The 20,263-nt window shown below is 39.3% G+C and overlaps 1 protein-coding gene across 3 annotated transcripts in view; it reads right to left on the bottom strand.

The window, feature by feature from the left end:
* The window catches only part of UBE4B (ubiquitination factor E4B), a 41,396-nt gene extending 21,840 nt beyond the window's left edge, over positions 1–19,556 (bottom strand). The window contains exons 1-8 of one of the 3 annotated variants that reach the window (XM_074924736.1): positions 19,350–19,556; positions 13,304–13,490; positions 8,452–8,587; positions 7,838–7,925; positions 5,371–5,515; positions 4,320–4,548; positions 3,451–3,861; positions 2,476–2,589 (exon numbers count right to left, since the gene is read on the bottom strand). In XM_074924736.1, the coding sequence (XP_074780837.1) occupies positions 2,476–2,589; positions 3,451–3,861; positions 4,320–4,548; positions 5,371–5,515; positions 7,838–7,925; positions 8,452–8,587; positions 13,304–13,490; positions 19,350–19,373 (1,334 nt within the window). In that variant the 5' untranslated portion in view covers positions 19,374–19,556. The remainder of the gene's footprint in view (positions 1–2,475; positions 2,590–3,450; positions 3,862–4,319; positions 4,549–5,370; positions 5,516–7,837; positions 7,926–8,451; positions 8,588–13,303; positions 13,491–19,349) is intronic. The other 2 variants (XM_074924737.1, XM_074924739.1) reach the window with 2 other exon arrangements.
* Between the last annotated feature and the right edge of the window lie 707 nt (positions 19,557–20,263).

Genomic DNA, 20,263 nt, shown 5'->3' with positions numbered 1-20,263 from the left:
TATCTCAACAGAATTCTTCTCTACATAACAGCTTGGCAAAGCTAATTAAAAGCAAAATCCTCATTTTACAGAAGGGAATTAAGACAAGATACATTCTCTTTATGTAGTGGAGATTTTAAAATAGCAATTACGTGGATGGTCTAGTGCTATTCCTCAAAGAAAGTCTGTATGTAGTCAGGGTAGATTTAAACGACCAATTTAGAAGCCTCAAATTTTAAACTAGAAAAATAAGATTATTTGCTCCTTAAATGCATCTTTTAAAACATGTTTAAAACTACAAACTGTGTCAAAACTGGAATTTCCTTTAAATTGTGAAATAATTTACATTTAAGTAATCAGGCTGTACAAATCTGTTGTGCAAGCTTTGCAGTCCAACCAATAAATCAGGGAAAGGTTATTACTGCTAAGCACCTGGTAACTCAGCATGTTAAGAAAAATAACTTCCAATAGCAGCAATCTCTTTTTGCAGAGAGAATTTGTTTTCAATTATTCAATTAAAACTAACCTATGTAAAACGCAGCTCTATTAAAATAGTACTCAGTAACCATAAAATCATACACATTTTTCTTTTCTATAGTCTCTTTTAAACCTCTTGACTTCGCACATTCATCTTAAAAATTACCCTTTTAAGAACACCAATTTATATTAAAAAAAACTACTACTTGTATAGTTAGTCATTCTGTTAATGATTTCACTGAAGCAATAACTGAAATTATTCTAATGCAAAGCTCATACATCCTTCATTCACATACTGAATGCCTTGGTATTTTCAGAATGCAAGTTGTTGCATAATTATACAGACACTGTTTATAATTTAACTAACATCTTACTGCTATCTGCAGAATGCCAGGGCATAATATACAAACTAAGATTCCAGAAGCATAGCAGCCTCAGAAATCCTTACAAAAGGCTTCACAACTCAATCCAACATGTGGATTAAATTGCCAACAAAATAAAAATTAAACAAAACAGTGGGGAAAAATAATCCTAAATTCCATACATACAAAAAAACCTAAGGCTGTGTTATCAAGTTCCCTCTCCTGAAATGAGACTGGAATGGAAAAAAGGAGATCCTACTGGAAGGTCTTCTAGTTAACAGTCTGATTTTAGCAATAATGTCCCAACACATCACAGGAACAATCACAGACAGAAATGCTAGTGGGGGGAAAAAGATAATCTCATATCAAGTATTTTGGGGCATTTCCTGTCAACACAAAATACTTCCTAAGGTCTTGATCTATCTTAGTTTTAAGAAGGTTCAAGCAGTTAGATGTCCCCTGACTTCTGCTGTATATATCAAAGGGAACCAAATGTCTGGGAGGAACTCTTTTTTTCCTCCCAGTTGTTCAACATGCATGTAGTCTTAAAAGTTATGATCTTGTTTCCCTTTGACATTTGTGAATTCTAAGTGGCTCTATTAGCCTACGTGGCCAGACACAGGCCACCTCAGGATTACTATCAATCATAATCAGGGCTCTGAACTCTCATAGAAAGTGTTCAGGATGCTAACAAGACTACACGAAGTATCATTTTTCACTAAAGTCTTCCTAAAATACATGGGGTTTATATAAAACATTTATTCATTTCTCCCATTTTGGTTGATACAAAAGAATGGGGCATTTCTTTGGGAAAACATTTCTGTATCAGCCAAGACACTGCAGCATTACTCTGCAATGGAATGTAAAACTAGAGAAGAACCTACCCTGCATTTATATTTCCAAAAGCTTTTTTAACTTGGCATAGCCAGTGTTCTGCAGGTTTTTTTGCACAGGCTCGCTTCCAAACAGAACTCACTAATACCCACTCTCATTTTGTTTTCACGTATCTTAACGTCACACAAATGAAAGGGCTTTGCTATACAATTCATAAGTCTCTGTTTTACAGTAAAATAGTCTCCTCTTTGCACTCCTTCTTGGCTGTTGCAACTACATCAGCCTCTACTACTTACCACGTCAAAGGACCAGTTTAACATTTCAGGTGTATTTTCTCTACACGTTAGAGTAGCAATCCTCAGCTGTCAAGCAGCAATAAATCTTAAATGAAGTCATACTGTTTGCATCTGCTGGCTATTTGCCACTTCATCTTTTTCTGTATGTCAACCTTTGTCCTCATTTTCCAGTTTCTGATAGGAAAATATGCACATGACGTACCACTGGTTTTAAAATGACAACCACGTATGAATAATACTCCTTCTACTCATATAGCCAATGAGGTGTTCCACTCAAACATCATTTCAGAAATCACGCTCATTAAACCTAAAAGGCAGTATTAACATTTACTTTATCTTAGTCATCTCTTCAAAAAAGAGCTAACTAGCATTCATTATACATGCTTATAGGCCATCTTAAAAACCCATCCAAGCCATCTCCTTGGCTTTAGTCATTTCCCAAGTTACTTTGAAGAACACTTGATACTACGCAGACTGTTAGTTCCTAAGCAACCAAACATGCAGGTTACATTCTCTTTCTCCAATACCTGGACCCAAACTGGACACAAGAAAAATCATCATCTTCATTTTCTTCATCACTACTGTCCTCAGACACATCAGAAACGGCAAGAAGGAGGAGGGAGAAAGGGTTGTCGTATATACTACCACAATAAAAATGAAAAAGGCCATCAGATTTAAGCCAAAAGAAAAAGTAAATGGTAGCTTTTCTTTGTAAGTCTGACAAAAATCATCTCTAAACATGCAAAGAATAGATAACTCCATGTTAGTAAAACCAAGACTATACTAACATGCTCTGTTACACTATTACAAGTTATTCGCATATCAAAACACCACACATTCACTAACTAAAAATTTTAAAAGAATTTGAAACCTAGTTAAAAATTATGGCTGAAGTGAGAATGTTTAAATTTGACCAAATAATAAGTATTACAATTCTAAGCTACTGAACTTTAGAAGCAGTGGTCTCAAAACCTTGCATACTTGCTTTTTCCCTCCTGCAGGGACTGGGGATTCCAGAAGCAGCCAACAGAGAAAATGCAGTAGTACTTGGCCTGGCATACTGAAATAGGCTAATCTGTAATTTAAATCTGTGCACTAGGGAATCAAATCTAACACAGTCCAGCATGTAACAACTTTCAACAGATCAATTAAAGCCCTAGCAAGAAAACCCTTTTCAAAGCAGGAGGTCTGTTTGGTTTATTATCCAGCTGTAGCAACTGAACAGAAAACTAACTGGAATGGATGTAAGAGGAGGAAATCAAAACAATATTGCTACCTTTAAAGTAATCACATTACACTTCAAATGTTCACCGAAGCAAGTTCAACATTTTGGCAAAGATGGCTTGTTAGGAAGTCAACATATTAGCACAAACCAAAATGCAGAAATCAACTCGGGGTAAGTAGAGTGAGGTCATCACAAACATAAATTCTTCCAAATTGCAGGATTATGCCACACCCCACACAGCACACATTAAACACACTCTTTTGTTCTTGTGAAATACCTAGAAGGAATCCTGTTCTGTAAAGAAGAACGCCTGCGCAAGGTACTGGGTGAAGCAGTAAACAAAGGTGGACCCATTGTTGTGGGTCTCTGTCTGGATGTGATGACTGGCATGGCTGGAGGGCTAGCAGCCATGGCTGGAGGACTTTGTGAACTAGATGGGATGGAAATATTCAAGGAACGCGGGATGGAAGAAGCTGAAAAGCCTCCAGAATGGGCAACAGTGTATGGCCGGTACCTCGGAGAGGAAGGCTGCGTCCAAGAAGGGCTTGTTGTTGTGAGGTGAGAGCTGACAGTAATGGAAGGCACAGGTGTAGTGGCAACTGAACTGGCTGGTGGGGTAAGAGATGAACCAGTCATTGGTACATAGCTTGTGAAATTGGTAGTAGGAGCTGGACTAGTCCCATAGAGACTAAACCAGTTACAGGGGAAAAAGAAAAAAAAAAAAAGCAACGATTTAGGATATGCAGGAAAAGGGTGAAAAAGTTAAAATGAGCAAGAGAAGCCCTTGCCCTTCTGATGGCTCTTCAGCAGTAATTCTGAAGCTCACACGCATTATTCCCTTTTAGTAATGTTGAATAAATCTATGTCATAATCTACACACTTTTAAGTTAAGAGTCATAGCTTCCACTGATGCACGTTAGGGATATTTCTTAGAAGAAATCAGCTACATGGCTTTAACCTATTAAATACACTTCTAGCTGTGGCAGTGTAATGAAAAAAGGTGAAATGGAGGGACATTCACATGAAAGAGTGAAGAACTTTTAAAGATCTATTCTGGTTTTGTTCTTGGGACATTTCTATGCCCCTCTCCTGGTCTACCAATCAATATTCAAGTGAAATCAGTATTCAGTTATAATCAGAAGTCACCTGGATAACGAACTGGAACCAAAGGAGCCCACGTTACAGAACATAGGGCTGCTTCCTGGGTTAGAGCCCATGTTTAAAATCAGGCTTCTGTCAGGAGACCGGGCAGCTGCAGCAATTGGCTGTGACGTAGCCGTCAGGCTAGCAAACGGGTTTTCATCCCTTGACTGGGTGGACATCATCAGCACTTCCATCAAAATCTGCCCGATCAAGTCCTTAAAATCTGAAAACACTGTTAAGAATAAAAGAGTTAGTATCCTCACCTACTATCTTCATCTACACATTAGTCAGAGATTTCTGCTAAGAAGGACAGTAATTTACTTCTGTGAATTAAGTGCTGCTTTTGGCAAAAACAATAGACGGATAGTTACATTTACAGCTATCACTGTCTGTATTAACTAGGTTCTGAAGTTACAGCTACACAAAAATGTAACTTTTATGTAAAGTAAAATAGATCATAGATAACCTAATGTTGTTATTGTTGATTATTAAATTTGTCTTGTCCGTCCCTCTCACTTTCCCATGCAGCTCTTGAGTTGGGCAAGTTGTGTCATAAAGAAAGGAAAAACACACGCACACACCCGCCACTCCATGTATGCCCACACATAACAGTTTCCAATTTGGTCATATCTTATAGCTGAGATTCTAAATATAATTTGTCACATACAATGATCAGGAACTCCTAGCTCATCAAATTAACTGCTAAATGTGTATTATGATGTAAAACAACCCATTAGGTCAGTAGAAGTTTTCAGAAAAAAAAAAAATCCAGAAACACTGCAATATCAGCACACTAGTTTGACAACAGAAAACATAACCAGCAAGAGCACAGCAACTGACTAAAAGAGGAGCTATGACCAATTGCTCCCATGGGTTTTTTTGGGATTCCATTTCCTGCTGCATCTGCTGATAGCCGACGTTGAAATCAAGCAAAGACCACAAGTAGGTGGTTCTGGCATTGTAGTAAAGAGAGAAAAAGCTAAAAATAAGAGTAGAGAACATGTCACTCAACTGAAACAATATCCCTAACAACGATAACAGTTCAGACACCTACCTTCCTTTGGATTCTGCTTAAACTGGGCAGAAAGTGAATTCAGAAAGATAACATCTCTGTCTCGGTCCTTCCAAGAGACTCTGAAGATCTTACAGACCAGCTGTAAAGCTTGCTCCTCAGATACTTCAGACCCAGACAGAGGTTCCTTGGTTAGGGGGGGAAAAAAAAAAAATAATTAATCAACTTAATTGCAATTGTATTAGTCAAGTCACAATTTCATCAGATGGTGGTCATCTTTAAAGAGCTTCAGACTGTTAATAGCAGATTTTTGTATACTTATGAACAAATATATCTATATTTGTCAAAACGTATTTGGAAAAGAACTCTGAACGAACACAAAAGATGCAGAAAAGATGTAGTAGAAACACAGAAATCCAGTAGGAAACAAATTCCCAAAACACATTCAAAATCAGTATAATAAGGGAAATTTAACTGAGATAGTTATGATTTCTTCTTTAAGGAATTAACTGGAGATTTGAATTTTCATTATGCACAGGGATATTAACAGTTTCTTGTAAAAATGAAACCACAGGAAGAAGCAAGTTTCACTAAGTCTCTTCTGCTTTCAAATCTTTGCCCAAGATAAAAACATCCTTCACTTGAATGAAGTCAGGAAAGTACAAAAGACTCAAGAATTTGCCTCACCACCCTTTCTTCCAAAAAAGGAACATCTTGTAAACCGTGCTCAAAATGAAAAACTACTTTCTCTGAAAAGAATGCTACCATATATAGTGCCTAGCAAAGGTTAAATGGGAGGGTTCTTGCAATCCTACAGCAGCTTGCAGTATGCACTGAAAAAATGGTGGAATACAAAGAAATAAAACTCAAATAATTACCCCTGCAATGTGAGGAGAGACATTTAAAAACATTTCCAAAACATACATGACAAGTCAGCAACTCTTTCCCCTGCTACACTCTTCTACCAACACTCAAAAAGCAACATAATACACAAAACAGTCACTTTAGCTGCACAGAATTTCAAAGATGAAAAGGGTTTAACTTTGAGGCTATTTTCCTGCAAGAGTTGAAGAGATTTCCTAGACCAAAAAAAAACCTTTTTATATTTGACTAACAGAAGTGCATGGTATACTGCTATGTATTGTACTTCTTGAGATAGTAATACTCTTTTTCTTTTAGAAAAAAATATGTCAATGGGAAAGAACAAAATGAAGACTGAAAAAAAAAACCAACACGGTTGCCACTAAAAGGCTCCCTTTTTTTCCTTTAAATTTGAGACCACATAATGGCCAGTAGGTAAGCCTAGATTTATCAGAGATTTCCAGCAACTATCAGCACCATACCCTTTTCAAAAGCTTTCCCTCAAACCATTTAATAAACCATAAACTTTGGCACATTAATACATTTTTATTGACCTAATTATGAGTATTCTACATTCTCGTGTTTTCAAGTACTTCTGCCTATTTCTGCAGAGGAGGCTTTATTATTGACATCATTTCCAATGCAGATAACCAGGCAAGAAAATTTTTTGCTCATGAGTACTATGCTGTCTCCTATTCACTTAGGTTTTTGGTATCTCCAAATGAGTAAGAGGAATTAAACCATGCCTGCAAAGCTTTATTTTACTTTCCACTGCTTCCCCGCTTCAAGATTGTCCTTGATTCCGAGCGATTTATTTCACAGTAGCACAATGCGAGCTGTCCGACTGCCTGATTTGCAGCTAGGAATGGACTGGAAAGTATTCTGCAGCAGGGTTATTGCTACATGGCTTTAAGCCAGGCTTTTACCAACTGACCTTATTACTGACAGTGCAGGAATAAACAAAGACATCTAATGAGCACTGCAAGAATTGTTGTAGAAAGTTCTCTCCACTGTACTGATGTCCCATTTCTTTTTGGCTTTATTTCACACAGGCATTAAAATCAAATGACATAGAGGACAATTTTAGGAGTGAATTAGAGCTTCATACTTGCTTGCTTTCTTCTGCTTTAAAGGGATCTACCACCTGTTTAAACCTTGATAGCTAAATATTTTTATTTATTCTCTTATAATATCATTAAGAAATCCTTATGACATAGCATTACTTTGGCATACATAACATTTATAGCAGTACTTTGTTAGCAGACCTCTGTATAAATGCTATACCAATAAGCTGCAACAATCTTCAGAAGTGTCTTAAGAAATACTTCTTCAGGTCTACTGAGTATTAAAAAAATAGATCCGGGCATTAATAGATCACTTTGTAGGATATATAACAAAAATTTTCTTCAGAGTTTTCAAGTATCATTCATAAACCAATTTGAGAAAATAAAAATTCAGCTTTGAGATTGAAAGTTCTTTTTTTCCTTCCCACAAATTTTAATTAGGAAACACAGTGAAGAAATTGGTCACAGGTGACATCTGAGGGCTAGTTCCACTCTCTAGAAAGCATGTGTTCAAAATATGGAGACAGCTGAACTCACTGCAAGCTAACTCACTCTTCCATCCAGCTAATGCATGACAGACTGACCTTATCCGTCAGACTCCTTTTCTCTCTGCGATCATTCTCATCCACCTCCATGTTTTCAATTCCTGAATCCACATCTACCTGGGACATACTGTAAGTAGAAATAAGAGAAGAAACCCATTAACTTGTAGAAAGCCACAGTCCTCTAAGATGCTGACTGAAGGAGTGTCACCTTAAGTAAAAGCAGCAGAGAAAAAACAATACAACAGGAACAGCCATTATGCACAAATTAAAATCACTAGTTGATAAATCCCTCTCATATTGCATTTATTTTGAATTCGGGAAACACAATTCTAAATTTCTTCATCAGGCAATATGAACGACAGAGCTATCACATCCCATAACATTTTCTTTTTTCAATAGAGTAGCTGAATTATCCCCACAGGCTCATCACTTAACATCTAAGATAATACTTTGTCTGTTATCACTTTAGGTCAGGAATTCCCGTTAAAATCAAACTAGAAAAAGCATCACAGTGGTGATCATTTTTAAGCATTTAACCCTAATGCATTAACACGGCTAGAAGTGAGAAGTGGCAGAATATCTTCCTGTGTAAGTAGTTTTGATGATTAGCATTGTACAGTATTTGCTGGCTCATGCAAGCTGCAATTTTTTACCTTTTCTCACAGGAGACACTATCAATATCCATGCTCTGAGACCGAGAGAGAGACTGAGATTGTGTTTCAAGGCTGTTAGATGGAGAACTGCTGAGTGAACTCACTCCTTCGCTGCTCTGGCTTCGGTGGGCTACTCCTAGAGAAAAGGCACCACCAAGATTACTACTACAAAGATGAGAAGATACTATACAATCATTTGGATGGAAAAGGAAAGGAAATACTGTTTTCAATCCAGCTCTTAAGCATTCTCAGTAACGCATTAGGAAATAAATGTTAATGTTCACATTCGACTACAGATAATCACATTTTCTACTTCCTCTTGCAGCAGCAACATAGGAATGCTTACCTGCATGACAACACAGAACAAAACTAAATTTGCATCTGTGAAGTGGTCATAGATTCAATCCCATTATAAAACAGCAAACTGAACTCTTGAAAGACTGTTCTACCTTAGGACCTCATCAAAGCCCCTCTAAAAGTCAGTCCTATCAGAACAGGACTTCACACTGGGTCATTACGATGAAGTGAACTTGGGTGAGGATACAGGACAAAACTAATCTGAGTTCTGACAGTCTTCCCACAAAACCTCCCACAATTTACTGGGAAATTATCAGTACTTCTCCACAAGCACAAAATAAGCATCCAAGAAGCCCTAACAACAGGCCCTAAGTACAATACCAGCAAATGGAGAGCAATATATTGGTATATATTGGTATATCTCCAATCTGAGAGCAATTGGAGCATGGCTGATGAGTATGAGGATATGAAAGGATGGATTCACTTTGCAACGAAGACCTCAGAGGAGTGTTAGATACTAGCATGGTAGAAGGAAAGTTTTATGCACTAAACATCTAAATGAAAAGTGCTCTTAGGCACAGTCTATTCCTAAAATTTGTGCCTAGTGATACTCTTTGAAGTCATGATTTATAATAAAGTAGCATTAATTGCAAGCTGCAACTGTAGTTTTATCAATACCAGGTTTTTGCATGTCAGTAAACAGACTCCTTGAAGGAGCAGGCAAAAAGGCATAATTGATCTCTCTGTTTAAAAAGAAAGCAGTAATGAATTTCACTCCTTTGGGTTCTTCTGCCCACAGTTTACAAGACATTCCCCAAACAGCATCAGGTTTCAGGTGAGAAGCGTAAAACCAGATTGATAACCTATTTTTAAATTCCAGCCCTGGCTGCGTTTCAGTGTTACTACTGAGAAGTACAAGCTTGTCCTGCATTTAGGGCGGCAACACATTTTGAAGTTCACAGTGGGGGCAGCAAAACAGAACAAATCAGGATTATGCTCTCTGACACAAGCTGCTTGTTTTTGACGACCCTTCTGAAAGCTTTTCTACGTCTTGAAACCACTCATTTTTACAGGAAAAAACTGCACAAGGCAGAAAAATCCCATTTATAAGACAGTTTGCTGAAAAGCAACTAGATATTCCACATGGGAGATAGGAAAAATTGCGTCATTCTACGGCTTCAAAACTACTGTTTTAGTTCCCTGGGCATAAAAACACTTTATATTTGACTCCTTATATTAGGCTGGAAATAAGCCAGTACCCAGAAAACACTCAAATCTTCAAATAAGAAATGGAAAAGATGTGCGAGGTAAAATTAATTTTCACTGGTATTCAGAAAAGACTTTAACAAGGTTGTCCAAACACCTATGTTCTGTAACTGAAGACACACAAAAGCACTCTAAGGTATAGCAGGACAACATAAAATGCATATGTAACTTGTACATATCACAAAATATTTGCTAAATGTAAATTTTATTTGGGTTTGTTCAAAGCTTCTATGCTTTGGTTTGTAACTTTAGGGATGTAGCTGGGTATTGTCATTCATTCATAAACATCCTCCAAGAAAAGTTAGATTTCACTTAACCACCTATTTGCCAATATTAAATGCCTGCAAAAGCTCTCACCCAGGAAGCAGGAAAATGTCAAGAAAAACTCCATTTCAGTTCTAAATGACCTGGAATTTTAGTGATGCATATTACAGCTCTGACACTGAAAGTCCTTGTGCAAGGTAGAGGCCCCAAGCCTAGTACAGTTTCTCCACAAACCAAGGGTATAGAAATATCAAGTATAGTGTCCAAGCTGATCAAAGTCACTCAGGTCAATCAGGTTAACTAAAAGTAACTTTAAAAATCAGAACTTCAGTGATGTAGTTTCCCAAAAGATAACACCCATCAGAAATACACTGTTCCATGGCAGGTGAAGGCAGACTGCAGCAGGATATTCCAGCATGCTGCTGAGTTAAGATATCCCAGTTACAGCCTTGTTTTCTTCCAGTACATCACCGATTATAAAGGGGCAGTCTTTCTTGAGTCCTCCCTCTTCCAAAGAAAAAGCTAGCTTAGTGGATAAAGAGACTAGAGCATACATGGCTTACCAGGGTGAAGTGCATGCTCTACATTCCCTTGGGGTCTAACTGCCAGGACAATGTACTTTAACAGTTATACTGCAGCACTCATTAACAGGCCTCTTTAAACAAACTGTCCTACCTACCACCTTCTCACAACAAATCTTCCAGAATTCACTGCCATCTGTACTTTGCTGGATCAGGTATACAACAAAATACCTGACACGTGAAGTTCCAGTTTTCCTTTAAAAAAAAAAAAAAAAAAGGAAACACAACAGCATAAAGACATGCAAAAACTAGAAAGACCACACACTAAGTATGTGGCTGTCACCGATAGACTATTTTTAGGCTTTCCAAAATATTTTCAAAATACATACAGAATAATCATCATATTTTTCATGATATTGATGTGTAAGTCTGATCTCACCATGACATGCAAGTTCTTACAAAATTGGATGACTGCAAGGACACTGTTCTGCTGAGGCTGCTCTCTGCATGTCCAAATGAATTAAAATCCTCCGCAGTCATTTTAGTCTACTGCTCAAAGGAACTCCTGCAAACCACACAGCATTAGCTGAGTCTTCATTTATGCTGAATAAATACACCACATAACCAGCCATGAACATATTTTCCTGATGTATTCCCCAATTTAACTATATCTGTTACCCTGGTGTGAAAAAGACACACATTAAATTGCTTCCACTGTAGGAAGCAAACACTACACTGACTAGGTAACTTCTGTTCCTGGTCATCAAACAGTCTAGTCAGTACAATTAGGTACTGTCCAGTGCAGATAGACCGATTCTTAAAACAGAAGTCTTTAAGGTCTTAGCCATCCGACCACTTCAAACCATGATAAACCTATCGGTACACAAACATTCCTACCTTCAGGTACCTCTTTCCACACCTCCTGCTCCGTTGGCATTATCTTTTATACAGTTGTGCAGTGTGATGGATCAGGACCTCATCTATTTAAAAACTATCCTTTTATTGTTCCTGAGTTTGCTTTCATGTGGATTAAGTCCATGATCCACCTCAGCACACAGTTGCTAAGGATAGCAGAGGGAGAGGCAGTGAGAAATACTGCTTCCAGCAAGAGTCAGACCTAAGATAGGTTAAAATAGTCATGTAACCACAGGCTGAGTGAACACAGTAAGTGACCTCTGCACTGTTCTTAAAAAAAAAGTCACCTTTGCTTGTGGGTTGCTGTCTATAATCATGAGGACAATACAATACACAGTGTTAAATTCCACCTGCCATACGCTTTTCTCAGGAAATGCTTCTGATAGCTTTCCTCTGTCCTGCTTTGGGTAAAAGGCAACAAAATAAGCAGGAAGGAGTCACTTAGGTATTTCAGAACAGCACTGTAATTAAATTACCAGACTTAAACTTGTAAATTACTGCACTTGCCAAAGGGAAGAATATAACATTTCAGAAAGCAAAAAGGTAAATAGATAAAGAACTCTGCACCCTTACTAAGGAGCACTGGAAAAAAATATTGTTTCTATGAAATTATTAGAAATCGCCTCAAGCCCTGTGTCCAGTTTTGGGCATGTCAAAATAAGGACATCAAAAAGGTGACTCAAGGATCTTAAGGGTCTTTTTCAACCTAAATGATTCTAGGATATTGAAAACCTGTTTAAAACAACCTTGATATTTGGTTTGAGACTGGTTTTGCAAACCTCTTAAGCTTCGTAGCACACCATGCAAAACAATTTAAGTTTTCAGATAAAGATCACAATACTGGAAGACATGCCAATTTATTTTGATTTCCACAATATTCAACTTGAAATCAAAATTATTTTTTTTTTTAGGTCAAAAGTGGTACTATATATAAGAATACTGTCTTCACCTCCGTACAAAGCAACTTTCCCAACATTCCATGCTTTCTGCACTTGTCTGATTTTAATAGATCAGGCATTACACATATCTTCTGAAATAAATACCATCTGTAAATATCCTATTTCTATTCACTACAGCAAATAGTGAATTGGCAAAGTAATACAACGGAGAAAGCAAATACTTCATTCTTACACTGACAATGCACAGTCACAGCCTACTATTTTTAATTGTGCCAAATGCTAGTAATTAAAGATCAGAAATGAACTTGGGACTGATTGCTAAAATGTAAATAGAAACCAATCAATAAAAACTGTGTTGCAAGACTAAAAAGGGGTTTTTTCCTGTCTCCTTGACAGATCAACTTTCTTTTCGGTAATATTAAATTGTATAAGACATTTCAAGTTTTGGTAACCTGTATTTTAAAAGCTATTTACTGATATCTGGAAAACAATTGAATCTAACCATTTATTATATGGAAAATGAAAACAAAAGAGTATCTTCACCATTTTAGAAGGTTTCTGTCTGAGATTACTGCTAGTAACAGCAGAAATAATGCCAGTAATAGCATTTATGTTCTAAGGATACCGAGTTGTGTAATAACTTTCAGTAGAAATACAGTAATAATTTTTGTCACTAACACGCCAGCCTACCTGATGCACCAATTGGAGAGGTAGCTGGGGTCATGCTGTGGACATTTAGGCCCAGACTATGGGATGGCCCCGGGGCTGGTGCAACTACAGGTGGTCCAGGGGGGGTCTCTCTCTGTGGTGATGTCAGTGGCGTAGTAGGCTGGGAAGATGGTCCACCTGCCAACCGAGCAAGGCGCCTTCGACGAATCTGCACAAAGGAAATAAAATAACAGCAAATAAACAAGCTCGTTCGTGGGTACATACGTACACGCACCCCGGGGTTGCCCTTTGGCCTCCCTGCACAGCCGGGGTATTGACTCCTGTGAAACCGCAAATATAGAACCTTGACTTGATAACCTGCTAAATGGAGCCAAGTCTCACTGCTGTTTCTCTGTTCTGCGTGACATTACTAAAATACCCTTGACGTTTAGACTTAAAGTATGTATTTGCTCCCTTGGAAGACCATTTGCACTACAGAACACTGTGTTTGTCCCCCAAACTGTTGTGTAAAACAAGTTTAACATTTACTACTCAGCAATTCTAAAACCTGTAACACTCCTCCCCATTTATTTTGGCATTTGATGAAACAAACTACATTAATCTGATAAAAGGGACAATATGAACATGACCTTTGCCTTAATTTCACACCACATGATACTAATAAAAACACCCATGCTAAAGAAGATCCAGCTGAAAAGTATTAGAGACAACCGTTGTCCACGTTGGACTGAAACACACTAAAAATATGCAACTCATCTGCTGGACAGAAACATCCTGAGAAGTAAAGACAGACAGTAAATAACATCCTCTCATCACCTAGAGACATTACACCACACAGTTTAAGAAACAGTTTTTGCATGTTACTGGTAAGACAGAGAAGCATCTGCCTTCAAAAACCAACTTCATAAAACCATTATGAACCTATTTATTAAAATATATGACCACATAACACTAATATCATACATGAGAAAGACAAAATAAATTATTAAAGTCATCATTTATAAGTGCTTCCACTGAAACTCGAGGCATAAATGTAAAACAGAAAAGAAATTATTTATTATCGGTCTGCCTCAAAGAATCAGTTCGTAAAGCTTACATCTTCAGCTCAAAATAGGCCTAGCACAAAACAGAAGTATCATGTTTGAGGATGTCCACTCCCTGCAAAAATAAGCAATTCACGTTACTCCTTCTTTGTATTACGATACTCAAGCATTGCATGTTTTAATTTCTGCTCATAATCCTAAAGAACTGCCAAGCAAATGAAAGAGTGAACAAAAGATGTGTGTCAAGTCAATGTCTACGCTACATGACTGTCATCATTTAATGGCCTCTGAAACCCCCTCCAACAGGAAGAAGAACAGATCAAATTAAATCAGACTCCAAAAACTGTGGGAAAACAGTGTCTGAAACGACATCTTCCTCCATAACAGGTGTCACCACATGAACGTGGAAGGCAGCTAGAAAAGAAATTTTTTTTTTGTTCTTATGACAGGAAAAAAAAAAAAAAAAAAAAAGGCTATGGTTAGAGTGTCCTAATCCCCCCTCCTTGTCAATCAAAATAAGGGAGATTATTGCATAAATAAATTGTTTAGCTTAGCCGTAAGTAGAAGCTGTACATATCAGAGTCCCTATAAAGGTTTTTTTAAAATATCTTCATTTTTCTCCACTTGTATCTTACATCTTATTTTTTCAGCTGTTTATCTGAAAAAACTACAGAACTACCTCACCCAAGAGAACATCAGCTACACATCCCCATATCTGTTTTCCCTATTGCTGAATCCAGATGAAGTGTTCAAAGCTCACAAAGCTGTATCAAAAATATTACTGGTAAAACAGCCTAGCTGAAGTGAAATCCTGTTGAATTAAAATCTTAAAAGCTGTTTCCTTAGCATTCAATTGATCTATAACCATTTTTTTTTAGATAAAGGAATAGGAAGGAGAAATGGAGAAAACAAGTACACACACTAACAGCCCATATATGCAGCAGTGGCTGAGGGAGAAAGATGAAGATTACTTATGTAAAAAGCGAGAAAAATAAATGTGATGTGAAACTTTTCCACACCTGTTCGTACTCATTCTTGCTAGCCAGTTCCAAATCTGATGTTAGGAAGGAAATGTGTGAGAAGAAAAAGGCATAGATAATAAGCAATATTTATCAATTTATTCTCAAGTACAGTCAAGCGTTGATTACTCAAACAAGGTCATATCCCTCAGAAGGTATGATTTGCACAAAACCACTCTTCATCATCTCCCAGTTTCAAGCAGATAATTGGGGTCACAGGCCACTCAGCATTCCTTCACCTACAGCACTAGGCTAGATGAATGCCGAGGTTACATCAAAACCAGCTGCAACTCATGGCTGTTGAGGCAGGAGGACACTAAGATGAACTGTCTGCCTTGTATTTGTCACTCCTAGGCCATCAGCCACTCATCTTTCTTACAGACCAATCTCCCAGATTGTAACCTGCCCTGAAAAAATTTCTGGAGAGGGCACAGAACAAAGAAATCTGCATAGACACCGAGCTGCTTTTAGATAAGATATTGCAGTTAAAACTAATACAAGATTTTTCCCTGCCCCTTTAAGGATGAGAGGCAAATTATACTCATCTTCCTTACTGCTGAACAAATTAACATTAAAATATAAATAAACTCTGAATATTTTTTCCTCTGAAAGAGAGAGCTTTCACAACTGAGGGTACATTTAGCGATTGTTAAAGGATCAGATTTGGTTCTTCAGTATTCTGAGTTGTCATATTCCTCTAGGTTTACATAAAATTATCACAGAAATCTGAAATTTGATCTAAGATTAGAAAGCGTTAAGTGAGAAAAAAAAAAGGGGGGTAGAAACAAAGATATCCTAGAAAGGCAAAGGTGCAGGCTGAAAGAGAAGTTTGGAAATACAGCATAAAACTGGTGTACATTCTATCCAGTTAATTCCCCAGTCTTAAGGCACAAGATGAGGGAAGACAGGCTTTATGCTCAGGGCACAACGTGGGGACCCAGAAGACATAGTCTGCACAGTACGAGGCACAAATGAGGACACAACCTGTTGCCTTCACGTAACACAAACAACATGTTAGAATTGTGGGAGTTCAAACCAACCTGTTCTCATTTCAGACTGAATGCCTCTCCAAATTACCATGAAGAAACACATAGCCGGGTTTTTAAAAAATATTTTCTTTGAAAAGTTTAGGGTACCTCAATAATACCTAGCCCTTGATTTCAGCAATAAGTACTTGCAATAGTGTCATATGACAAGGCTGTTATGTATCAGTATATTACCTAAAAGTGGCAAGCTATTTGGTACTGTTACATAGGCTACGGAATGAACAATGCCCATCTTCCCTACAGAGCACAGCTCCATAATACAGACTTTAAATAGTTAATTAAAAGAATCTAATTGGTTGGATGGAAAAACACAACATTGTTTTTTAATTAGTACAGTTTTTGCTGGACACATCTGGAGTATGTCTTTGAACCGTAGTTTTCAGAAATACATTTTTGATCTTACTGGACTTCTTAAAAGCTGATAGCTGGACACACTACAACAAACAATGCAAAAATAGCACCCTGTGGAAAATAGTTTACTGATAATTTAATTTTGCAGCAGGCCAATAAAAATACAACCAAGACTGGTCCCTCAGGCTCACACACTCTCAGTTAAAAAAAAAAAAAATTATCTCTATCTACATCTGCTTTAGTGGCAACTGCTCAGTAAGACTAAGGAAATTTTTTTGTTCTGCCACAATCATCGTTTCAAATCTATACAATAAAGGGTAATTGGAACGGATAGCTTTATTTTTCTTGTATTCATTAGCATATGTTAAACTGGTTTAAGAACTGCTTCCTTTTCTGGTGACACTGGTCACGTTGTATGCTTAGAAAACACTGAACTACCCAAAAATCGTGTACATGTCAAAGGATGCTAAGTTCACATTACTCTTTCCCATTTTATGCCACATGTAGCTTGACTGCTTTTTTCTGTGCAGTCCCTATTCTCATCTTGTGCTCTCTATCACTCACACTAAAATTCACACACTAAAAAGGAATTTTCTTTCCTCCTCTCCTAGAAATTTTAGTATGGTCTGTAGTGAATGAGAACTTCTAGTGCTTCAATAAATTAAACACTGAGAAAATCTCAGTGACACTGTTGATAGCCATGAAAATATCTTCTTGAAGCTAAAATATATCCTATAGGCCTAAGGCCATTATCAAATTGTATCTGTCTCCTTTTTAAGTTACAACCTGTTATTGTTTTACTTAATTATGGTTCGCTGTAAAAAAATAATCTAATCAACAAGAGACTTGCAATTAGTTTCAACTTGAGTTAAGTGTTTTTTCACCTTCAGTCACTGCCAGATAAAAAGTCAGGATCAGACAGAAGTCACATACAATGTATTTTAGAAGGCTGTTTTTCTGCATGGTCCACCTCTGATCCAGGGTCCACTATGACAAGTAACAGTAAAGTGGAGATGTGGAGGAATATTAAAATAGACTTGGCTCTGACTTTTCAATGACGGCTCCATTAACTATAAAAAGGGACAGCATGACTATCCAAAAATTATGTAAGATTATTTGTCCCAAGCAATCACCCAAACAGTCAGTTTTGGTCCTAGCTGAACTGTAGTAGAAAGACATGGAAAAACTTGAGTCACTTGAGGCAAACATTTTGCCAGAGAAGGTAAATGAGTCCCTACTGGAGAACTCATTTTCTGCAGCTTCAGTTCCATGATGCAGTGCTTTTGATGATGTCAGTAATATGCTGAAGCAGTGACACAAACAAGCTTACATAGGTTAAATAATTCTGAAATTAATCATAAAACACCTCATAATCAGATGCAGTTTCACAATCCAAAGAATTGCATGTAAACAAAGTACTCATGAAATACACCTATAAAATCAGGGATCCTTTTTCACAGTAGAAATCACAACACTAGTGTCGTATCCCACTCCCCCCAACATTGGAATTGTACTCCTTTTCTCACTGTTTCCATAGAGTATGAGGACCTTCATCAAATAAATAGAATAAGGCATTTCCTCCTAGTTCCTGCTGCAATACAGTAGGATTGCTAAATCATGATACACAACGTAATCAAAAACATCCTAACTTTATGGAATACAAATCTAAGTGACAACAGCAGCCACCTTGCTCTACAAACCTACCATAAGATATGGCACAAACCAAAAATAACTTCTTTTGATCCTCCCTGGAGTGTAAGTACATCAATGAGCCTATGATGCATCTGGTCCAATACAATACACTTTAATATAAAAATATTATTTTAAAGAGATGAGGGAAGATTTGAAGTTGTACATAATTTGAGATTACACTGGGACGGCGGGAAACTGCCTATATCCTGACCAGTATCACCACATAATCCATTTGGAAGTCCTCCAATATATGAGCAAAGACCTTAGTCTATATTAAAAAAAAGAAAAAACACCACCCTTTAAAGAGAAGAAAAAAACCAGCTCACATTATTCCATGTCATATGTTTGTCAGTCACAACGTATAACTCTTAAGTGAAAGAACAAGAAGTAGAATAAAAATTGACAAGTAAATCAAAGGAAGCATCGGAAAACTGACAAGCCTGTGTCAAAAAGAAATCCGATAAAATGTAAGACCACACAAATACACACACCCCTCCTGCTTCTCAGCAAAGAGCCCAAGGAATCAAGATTTTAAGCATTTCACTATGCTAAAAAGTAGCATCCTTTTTTAAATCACACACAGAAAACATATAAAGCACCCAGCGTTGAACACAGAAAGGAAACATCCTCCAGACAAAGACTACCTGGCAGATGGAAGCAGAGAATAAACAATTAAGCAAAGAGAGAAGCAATTCAACCCCAGCGACCAGCCAGGGGGTCGCAGGTCAGGGACAGCACGAAGAAGGAACACGAAGAACAGAGCAGTGACACCGGGCGAAGGCAAAACACTCCTGCCCACACACAAGCTTCACCTTGGAGTCAAGAAAAGGGCCGGGGAATAGCCCGGCACCCTCTCCCCGCGGTGCCCGGTCGCCCCCCGCCCGCCCCCTCAGGCCCCCGCGGCCCGCAGACTCACCTCATCCGCGCTCAGCTCCTCCATCGCCTTCCTCTTAATGGTGAACGGAGGGAGGGCGCTTTCCTCTGCCCCGCCGAGGGGCAGTTCCGAGGAAGCGCTCTCCTGTCGCCTCTGCCCCCCGGGGCACCTCACAAGGGCATCTCCGGGGCGGCCGTGCCGCGCCTCGCTCGCCGGCAGCCGGCCCCGCGCCGCCGCCGCCCCCGGCCCGCTCCCCGCCGCCCTCCCGGCCGACCACCCGCCGGCGCCTCAGCTGCCGCCGCGCCCCGCCGCGGCCCAGGGGGAGCGCCCGCCGGCTGCCCCTGCGCGCCCGCGCCCCTCAGCCTCGGCCCTCGCCCGCGCCGCGGCCCCTGCCCCGCGCAGAGATTATTCATCAAAACAAGAGGGCAGCGGCCGCCATCTTGGGCGGGATCACGTGAGACCGCCGGCGCCGCGGAGGGAGCCGGGCATGCCGGGCCCCGCGCTGCGCCCACCAATGGCAGCGCCGGGAGGCGGCGCGCGGCGGGGGCGGGGCCCGGCGCCTGGTCGTGGCGGCGCGGGAGGGGCGGCCCGCGCGCCATGGCAACGAGCGCGAGGGCGGCGCCGAGGGGAGGCGGCGGGTGGCCGAGGCCGCGGATGGGGGCCCGGGGCCGCGGGGCGGGCGGGAGGGGAGGGAGGAGGCGGCTGCCCGGAGGCGGGAGCAGCCCGGCAGGTGTGGGCGCCGGGATCCGGGCTGGGGTGAGGCTGCTGAAGGCGTCCCGTTCTCGTGGGCCCGCACATGCTCCGCTCCTTGCAGGCGTTAGCCCCCTCCTCTTGAGGAGTGACCGAGGTACTACAGGCTTTTTGTCTAATTGTTACAATCTGTAACGTACCAAGGGAAAACGAAGGCACTAAGCCCCCACCGAGGCCTTTTCCAAGTGTAGCTTGAACCTGAAGTA

The sequence above is a fragment of the Athene noctua genome, chromosome 22 (genome assembly GCF_965140245.1).
Source record: "Athene noctua chromosome 22, bAthNoc1.hap1.1, whole genome shotgun sequence".
Classification (NCBI taxonomy): Eukaryota; Metazoa; Chordata; class Aves; order Strigiformes; family Strigidae; genus Athene; species Athene noctua.
This window is presented reverse-complemented; position numbering and strand designations above follow the sequence as displayed.